This window comes from Salminus brasiliensis, chromosome 13 (genome assembly GCF_030463535.1).
Source record: "Salminus brasiliensis chromosome 13, fSalBra1.hap2, whole genome shotgun sequence".
In the NCBI taxonomy this organism is placed as follows: Eukaryota; Metazoa; Chordata; class Actinopteri; order Characiformes; family Bryconidae; genus Salminus; species Salminus brasiliensis.
In genome coordinates this window covers 3,647,343-3,656,858 of record NC_132890.1, presented here as the reverse complement: position 1 = coordinate 3,656,858, position 9,516 = coordinate 3,647,343, and the positions used below count along the sequence as shown (strand labels likewise).

The following is a 9,516-nucleotide window of genomic DNA, read 5'->3' as shown; positions in this document are numbered from 1 at the left end:
GTAGCTACTGACCGCTGCATACCAGGAACACCCCACAAGACCTGCTGCCTAATGTTTGGGAGATGTTCTGACCCAGTCATCTAGATATAGCAATAATTTGGTTCTTGCTCAGATTCTTACACTGCTAATGTGGGCCTTAGATGGGTGGAGCTTGGGCTAGGTGGGCTCCAGGTGGGCATGTGCTCTGAGTGGGTATGTACCTGCGTTTCTTTGTTGGAATGGGCCCCTATTGTCACAGCCCACCTTAAATCCACATGTCCCATCTAGGCCCTTTAGGCAGTGTAAGACCCAGGTGAGGCCCATGTTTAACCCATTTCGGCCCCGCCACTGACCCTGGTGGGCAATCATATGCAGGGCCAGCATGGAACGGAGCACAACACATCCTATACTGGCCCCACATGGACATGGTAGCTGGGTAATACTGTATGTAGATGCCAGCAATCCTGGCAGTCAGTGTTATTCCCTTCACCTGTCAGTGGTTTTAATGTTATGGCTGATTCTGAAGTAAAAAAAAACGACCCAAATTGGGCTTATTTTGGTGCCGAATTGTATCCCACCTCAACATGTGTGTATGGTTCTTGTTGCTACCCTGGATGAACTACATTAGGAGTTTTGCCTATGCCTACAGCATATGTGTGTGTGTGTGAGAGAGAGAGAGAGAGAGAGAGAGAGAGAGAGAGGTGGGGGGTGGGGGTGGGGGTGAATTTGCTGCAATTGTTGCGTTTTCCCTCCAAGGGAACTGGTTGGGTCATGATTCCTGTCAAGTGATGCAGCACAGCATATGGTCAAAGCTGATATAGCACTGGTTCTCCCTATCTCTATCTCTCTCTCTTTGTCTCTCTCTCTCTCTCTCTCTCTCTCTCACACACACACACGTAGAGGTCTGCAGTCCGCTCCTAACCACATCAGATGTCTTTCAGACGTTTGAAAATAAACTGTGAAGATGACATTAGTAGAAAATCAATACCAATAGTTTGGGATTCTCTTCGGTTTGAGTGTCTATTTCACAGATCTCCATAAAGTATATGGACAAAAGTATTGGGACACCTGCTCATTCATTGTTTCTTCAGAAATCAAGGGCTTTAAAAGGCATTTCTCCTGCTTTTCTTGGATTAACTGTCTCTACTGTCCAGGGAAGAAGACGTTCTACTAGATTGTGGAGGACCATTGCTGTAAGGATTTGATTGCATTCAGAATGTGAGTGAGGTCAGGGTGTTGATCACCACTCCACCTCATCATCCCCAACTCCCCAACTCATTCCAAAATTATTGGATGGAGCACCATCAGCATCATTCCAGAGAGCACATCTTCCACTGCTCCACAGCTCAATGCTGGGGGGCTTTATACCCCTCTACCCTACGCCTGACGTTAGGCAGCAGCATGGTGCCAATAGGTTCATATTTATCATGTATCAGATTTCGGACTGTTCTGAGATCTGCTTAAACCCCTTCCCAGACACCGTTACAGCTACACCCTTCTTTCTGAAGGCCTCAGAGAGCTCTCTGGATTTGGCCATGATGGTGATCTTCTTCTTCTGGGGATCATCTCACTTCAACCATCTATCAAGAGCAGACCAGACTAAACGTCTGAGGGTTAAATAAGACTCCAGACTCCTCCAGAATAATCCTCTCCAACCACGTTCTGATCATCTGCAGCTGATGTTCTGCAGCTGGTTCTGATTCTACACATTTGAAGGAGTAATAAATGAGGAAAAAAGTGAGGGGGGGATTCTATTAATTCCATTTTATAAATGATGATCAAAGACGTTTCTTCAGGTGTGTGAGTTTAGTTAGATTACCTCCATCTCTCAGTGCTGATCACATGAAGACCAAACCAGTCCAGATGTTTAAATAGGCTCAAAAAGACAAAGGGCTTCATGGGGCGTCCTCATTTCTCCACATCACTTTCTGCCATTGTTTCTCACTGTTAGCCTGAAGAAACCCTCATCTCATCAGACGTTTAACCTCTCTCTCCCTCTCTCTCTCCCTCTCTCTTCCCATCACTCCCTTTCTCTCTTCTTCCTCTGTAATCCCCCCTGTGCTCCCCCCACCCTCCTCCCCTCCCTCTTTCTCCCCTCTGCCTGTGTGTGTGCGTGTGTGTGAGAGCAGTGCCGTGAGTATGAGTGTGTGGATGCGTGTGTGTGCGAGAGGGCTATGCAGTTGGAGCTCCACACACACAGAGCATGCCTGTGAGTGCGGGCGCGGGCAAACATGAGCCTCCCCAGCCCCGAGAGCAGCGTCCAGAGCAGCGTCCAGAGCAGCGTCCAGAGCAGCAGCAGCAGCAGAAGCGTGAGCGCCAGCCCGAGCCCCAGCCCCAGCAGCAGCAGCAGCAGCAGCAGCCTGAGTCTACCGCCCTCCTCCTCCCCCTCTCCCTCCCTCTCTCTCTCCCTCATCTCTCGCTCCCTCGCCTCATCCACTCTCGCCCCGCGCCGCCTCAGCCTCAGCCTGAGCCTGAGCCGCACCGCCACTTCAGCACCGCCAGCCAGGGGGACAGCTCCCGCCGTTCCCACGGTGACGGTTGCCGAGCGCCGGCCCACGGCCCCATGGAGGAACCCCAGGGCAACACGCTGGTGGTCCGCATAGGCATCCCCGACCTGCAGCAAACGGTGAGTTCTCTGTCATCTCTCCAAACTCTCTCTCCCTCTCTCTCTCACTCACTCACTCTTTTCCTCGCTCGCTCTTTTTTTTTTTTGTGCTCTGTCCCGTTCTGTCTGATCTGCTGCTGGGCTGCCGGCATGCTTTATTAGTATGTCTCTTTCTCTTTCCATGCTCTCTCTCTCTCTCTCTCTTTCCCTTCACTCTGTGTCTATCTCTCTCGCCCCTGTCTGATTAAATACACCAACCTTTCTTCATTAGTGTGACTGCAGCTGACTTTGAATGCTGAACACTTACAAAAGAGAGAGAGAGAGAGAGAGGCAGAGAGGGGGTGGGGGGTGTGTGGGGGGTGGTGGTGAGAGAGTGCTGTCCGACAGGGCCGGCGTAATTCTACAGGAGTTTTTCCACCCCCCCCTCCCCTCTTTCTTCTCAAGCTGTCAAACTTGACAGGTGTTGCTCTGTAGTGTGCTGTGTCCCTAGAGCCTGTTCAAGAGACTCGCACATATGGTTGTGATGGATAAGCCGCTGCACAGAAAGAGAGAGAGAAAGGCCGAGAGGTGGGGTAGGTTAAAGGGGGGAGGGAGGGAGGGGGCCCTCGCTTGTTGAAGCGCAGTTACTGACTTGCAGACAGGTCCGCTTGTCTAAGTAGGATCTTAATGAATTGTGCTGCTGAGTGCTGTAGCCTGGTGTAGGTCTGGTCTGCTGCTGTTTGATCCATTGGCCGTGCTGCACAGGCACACATGTGGAGCCTTTGCTGCAGGCTTAATTGGCAACTCTCTCTCTCTTGCTGTGTGTGTGTGTGTGTGTGTGTGTGTGTGAGCGCATGCGCATGCTTGATTTATGTGATACGAGGCCGGATCAGGCGTGGATGGCAGCGTCTCTGTGGTCCGAGGCTCATATGCAGCACAGTCACTCCAGTGACAGCAGCTGAGGTTCATTTCCACTCAACTTGCTGTGGACCTAACTGGACGTGTCCCGCCAACTTTTATACGGACGTTGTTGTTGGTGTGATAGGCGCATGGCTCGGGCCTTGCTGCTTGCAATGCAGCGTTTTAGCTGAGGCTTTTTTTTAAATGGAGATTGCTACAGTTGCTAACAGTTGCTAGCTGGCCCAGGCTTGGTCCATGTTGGTTGCTGTGCTGGAGGACGAGTGCTGTAATCTTCTAGGATTGATCCCCTGGCGTATTGGCTTCACTCTGCCATGAAAAGCTGAAAGAGAGAGTGTGAATGAAGAATTTTTTTTTGGGGGGGGGCTATCTGAGCTCCTTCTTTCTAGTCTAGTCATATGTGTGGAGATGTTCGGTAGGGAGCTAACCAACCTCGAGTGATCTTCTAACCAAGCCAATCATCTCAGTGCTTACAGAGTGTGTTTGCACAAGTGTGGCGATGTTCAGTAGGGAGCGAACCATTGTGAGGAGCACCAAAGTCCTGTAGGATCTCCTAGAGAGATCTCCCAAACTAGCCTGGCTGAAACCTCCATCATCTCAGCTCAGTATCTGTGTGGAGATGTTTGGTCGGGAGCTAACCATTATAAGGAGCACCAGGGTCCTGTAGGATCTCCTAGATCTCAGCTCAGTATCTGTGTGGTAGGGAGCTCATCACTATAAGGAACCCATTCGTTTTCCTAAAGCACAAGAAAATGGAGAGGTGTGATGCCCATACAATAATAAATGCATGTGTAGTGTGTATATGTGTGTGTGTGTTTAAGAAAGACTCTCATTAAAGCAAGAAAGCCTTGGCGAGTGTCTTTTAGGGAGGCCTGGTCCTCTGTGCTAATAGAGCTGGGTGAGTAAGAGCAGCGAGAGGCTGTAAATGTCACACTTTCACAAGCAACTTTCTGCTCCACACTGCTTTTAAATGTTAATGTGCACTGGCTAAATCTGAACACACTCTCGCAGTCCTCCATGCATTGTCCCACCCCGTGTAACAACATAGGGTATGTCATTTCCACCGATATTCTGGTTATACAGACTCTTTTTTTGATGGTAGTCCCGTTTCTCATTGTTCCAGAGAAACGTAGCGTTCTTTATCCCCCGGACCAAAGCAGGAACATCCAGTACTTGGGTAGTTTTTCCTCAAGCCCTGAGAAAAGGCATTAGCTCAGTTTGCACGTTATTGCCTTTAGCTGTTGCTAAATAGTGTGGAAGACAAGAGTAGGACAGAGTTGCAGGCCCTAACACTGAGCTCTGAGGGACTCCTATATTCTGCTTACACACATTAACAGGATGAGTTTGCAAACAAATACAGTGGGGACTTGAGAGAGCGTTGAGGGAGAGATGGGATTTTAGGAACAGTACTTTGTGTATTTTGTATGAGGTGGGTGGTTTTCTGCACAACTGAGACTAGCTTTATCTGTCTCTCTGTGTGTTTGGATTAGATTCCTATTACAGGATGTCAAGGGGATGGAGGCTTGGCGGAAATCTGATGTACGTGATGTTGGTAACTGTGACTATTCTAAGAGATGCAGTGATTAATTGCAGTTAAAAATAGTATGAAACGCACTGATCAGCCATAACATTACAACCATTTCATGACAGGTGAAGTGAATAACACTGATGATCTGGTTCCAGTGGCTCCTGTCAAGTGGTAGGATAATGGAAAGCGAGGCAAGTGAGTGGAGAAATGGGAAAGCGTAAGAATCTGAGCCACTTTGAGAAGCTAAGAACCCAACAGTGATGGCTAGACGACTGGTTCAGAACATCTCCAAAACATCAGGCAGGTCTTGTTGGAGATAACAGCTGCTAGCTGGCCCAGGCTTGGTCCATGTTGGTTGCTGTGCTGGAGGATGTGCGCTGATTACAAAAGCCCCAGTAGATCCCAACCACTTGCATACTGGAAACACCCAACAAGACCTGACACAGTTAAAAATAGTATGAAACGCACTGATTAGCCATAACATTAAAACCACTTAATGACAGGTGAAGTGAATAACACTGATGATCTGGTTCCAGTGGCTCCTGTCAAGTGGTAGGATCCACATATTTGGCAGCAAGTAAGTGGAAAAATGGGGAAGCGTAAGAATCTAAGCCACTAACCCAACAGTGATGGCTAGACGATTGGGTCAGAACATCTCCAAAACATCAGGCAGGTCTTGTTGGGTGCTTCCAGTATGCAAGTGGTCGCTACCTACCAACAGTGCTGCTCCAAGGAAGGACAACCAGTGAACCAGCGACAAGGCCGTGGGCGCCCAAGGCTCGCTGATGGGTGTGGAGAGTGACGGCCATGTTTAGTGTTTAGCTGCAAATCCTTTGCGGTCAATATCTGCTTAAAGTTTGTGACCCGACGTCAAGCTGGCTATCTTCCGTGGTGAGGCTCTACCAGATCTGCTTGTTCTCAGACAGTGCAGTACATGTTTATTGGGGTTCTAGTAGGGTGAGTGATTGTCCCACCGAAGGACATCCCACTTTTTTTCAGCCCTAACATTCTTTAACGTCGCTTTTGTAGGCTTTGAGTTTGCTTTTGTAAGTTTCAGATGCTTGTCTTACCGCAAGGTGAAGTGCTGTCAGCTGAGTTTTGAGGCATTTGGTCGGATCTAAGCAGTTAAGACGCTTCTGCACACTTCAGAATACATCCTCCTGCTGCTGCTGTTGGCAGCCGCACCATCAATAAACACAAGTGAGCCAATTCAGCTGGCAGCCACACATGTCCTTGCCACCATGTTGCACAAATGAGGTGCTTTGTTTTCTCCACACTTTCTTCCATCCATTGTTGTGGAATCTTCACCTCATCTGTCAAGGAGGATTTTCTTCAAGACCTCTACAGGCTTTTCCTGCACCCTGTTCTGTAACTTGGCTGGATTGAGAGCTGGATTCATCGGCCATTCGCTCCTGAGGCCTTCCCTCCTTCCCTCCTTCCCGTCGGTTTGAGGCGTCTTTGCTTCTCCACAATTTAACAAGTAGTACTTTGACAGGTCCAATGTTTTGGTTGTGTCTATGCCTGATTTATTCCGAGCCTTATTGTGGCCTACTTTACTGCCACTAGCACATCTTTGGTCTACATATTGAGAGCCACAGCAGCAACAGACTCCAGATGCCACATCTAGAATCAGCACTAGACTTTAGTCAGCTCTTTTATGCATGAACTAGCAGTGCAGTGTCACATAGTTAGCTAAAATCCAGCAGAGAAATTGGCTGTAAAATGACTTTAGGTACTGCGGCTGTGCTCCAATTCTGTACTACACACTAATACCATGTATTAGGCGTGTACTATATACTTATCTTAATAATGTGGGTTTGGCAGGTTAGTACACACATTGTTACCATACTCATCTAGTGTTGTCGACCATTTTTTCTAAATTTCCTAGATGTAAGTAGCCCCCCCTTTCAACTTTGTCAATTTTATCTACTCTGTAGAAAAGTACTGCCAATAGATTAGGACTCTCTGGAGCAGATAAACATCATGAACCTACTGGCACCATGCTGCCCAATGCCAGGTGTGGGCTATAGAGGTATTCTTCGTGGATTTTTGAGTATACTCAACTTTGACACTTTTATCTACAGTATACTACATAACACACACTCTTATTACTGGGTAGTATTGCTAATTAGTGCACAACTGGGACAAAACCTGTGATTTTAACATTGCAGTTCAGGCCATATGGGCAAAATATGCCTTTCAGCAGAAACTGGTGGGCTTCTGTCTATAGTCATTGTTTAATTTCATATCCAGTGTGCTGGAGCTTGGAGCCAAAACAAGCCAAAGTGTGTCACTGTCCAACTGCTTACAGACTGCACTGTATTCATAGTGCATGCTGCCAGATTGCTTGTCCTACTGGGTAATGTTCACAAACCCCAGATGGGAACATCAGAGATTAGTCCAGTTATGGTGCACACAACCCAACATCCAGTCATTTCTTAGTCTCTAAGGCCCAAATCACATTTCTGAATAAAGGGGACATAGGAGTAGCACTTACCAACACACAAACTGCGGAATACCACAACCCAGTCTGTTTTGGTGGGATTGTAAATGTATAAAAGTTTGTGGACACCCTTGCTAATGAATGCATTCAGATACTTTCAAGTTGCACTCATTGCTGACACAGATGTGCAAATGCACACACACACACAGCTTGACTAGTCCCTGTTGAGAAGTATTGCCAATAGAATAGGACTCTCTGAAGCAGATTAACATCATGAAGCTATTGGACAATAAAGACAGGCGTGGGCTAGAGGGGTATAAAGCCCCCCAGCATTGAGCTGTCGAGCAGTGGAAGTACTGTGTTCTCTGGATTGGAGATGGCTGGTGCTCCATTCAATACTTCTGGGATGAGTTGAAGAGATGGGGATGATGAGGTGGGGTGGTGATCATCATCCAGCATCCTGACCTCATTAACACAATCAGATCCTCACAGCAATGCTGTGCCAATATCTAGTAGAAAGTCTTCTTCCCTGGGCAGTAGAGACAGTTCCTCCAACAGAAGCAGAATCAGCTCTTTCAATAGCCTTGATTTCAGAATATTGTGGAAAAGGGTCGATATTGCATCCTTAGTGTGTGATTGTGAAGCCTTAGATCACGCCCTAGTGAAGTTCCCCCCAATGAGTGAAGTTCAGGAGGAAGATGGTTGATGCTAAATTCTATTTTCTCAGTTGGGTGTGATAAAAATTACAAAATGATCAGGAAGTAGAGTGTCAAGAAATCACTGAGCCGGTTTAGGTTTGACAGAAGGTTACACTGACAGACGGAGCTGATCTCCAGCTGGATATGTCCAACCCACCAGAGAGACTGAAGCAAGTTGTATCTCAGAACTCCTGCTGGGGCGGAATCAAAGCCGAGCAACAGCTGGAGAACACAAGTCTGTACGGCAAGTCAGTTCCTCTTAGATTGTTGAGGCATCAGGTTGCTTTAGGGTGGAGTGCCTGACCTTTTGCTCCGTTTAAGCACTAGTTTAACAATGTGGAAATGTGTGGCTCCCTAATTTCCTCCCTATGTTTTAAGATAGTACTCTCCCCATTACATGTAACGCTCTGATGCATCGGTAAGCAGATGGCTGTGCCGGCCAGCATTAGGCTGAAGTGACTGATGTCAGGCAGAATGACCCAGGATTCAAACCAGCGATGCTGTGACATGATGATTGAGTGACAGCGTCATCTCTGGGATTCTTCAAGGATACCTTGGTAAAGGCAGTGGGTTTATAAAGAACTATGGCAACCATTTGGATGCTTGGGAAATCTTTTTTAGATGATTCTCTACAGCAGATAAACATGAACCTGTTGGCACCATGCTGCCTAGTGCCAGGCGTGGGATATAGAGGGGTATAAAGCCCACCAGCATTGAGCTGTGGAGCAGTGGAAGAACTGTGTTCTCTGGAATGATGGTGGTGGTTCTCCATCCAGTACTTTTTGAATGAGTTATGGAGTTTGAGCTCGAGGTGGGGTGGTGATCACCGTCCAATCTTGTCCTAATCCTCACAGCAATGCTGCTCCAAAATCTAGTAGAAAGCCTTCCTCACTGGACAGTAGAGACAGTTCCTCCAACAAAAGCAGAATCAACTTCTTGTAATCCCCTTGATTTTGGAAGAAACAATGAATGAGCAGGTGTCCCAATACTTTTGTCCAGGTGCATTTAATTGCTGTTAATACCTGTTAACTGCTTTTCCTGTGTTCGTTGTTCCAGACGTTCTGGTCTTTGTCCAGGTGTTCTCTGTCTTGCCCTTTGACTTCTCCCCTCAACATCAGGCTTAGTTGGTCTCTTTCTGATGGTAGAAGCTGCGCTTTGACATCAGCTCCAGTTGGAGCTACCTGCTACCGTGATGAGATTTTAGGACTGTTGGAGACGTCTTTACTCATCTTGTGGTTCTACTGGTGGTCAGTAGTTCCATGTGTAATTGATTTAATGGACGGTGGAACGTCTCATTTCTAACTGTTCTGAGATCTGTTTAAACCCCTTCCCAGACTCCTCTGCAGCTACAGCCTTTTTTCTGAAG

General features: G+C 47.5%; 1 protein-coding gene across 1 annotated transcript in view; it reads left to right on the top strand.

Annotated features, from left to right (window-relative positions):
- Positions 1-2,182: 2,182 nt before the first annotated feature.
- shank3a (SH3 and multiple ankyrin repeat domains 3a) overlaps positions 2,183-9,516 on the top strand; it is a 221,080-nt gene continuing 213,746 nt past the window's right edge. Inside the window, exon 1 of the mRNA XM_072694768.1 lies at positions 2,183-2,605. Coding sequence (XP_072550869.1) covers positions 2,183-2,605 — 423 coding nt within the window. The remainder of the gene's footprint in view (positions 2,606-9,516) is intronic.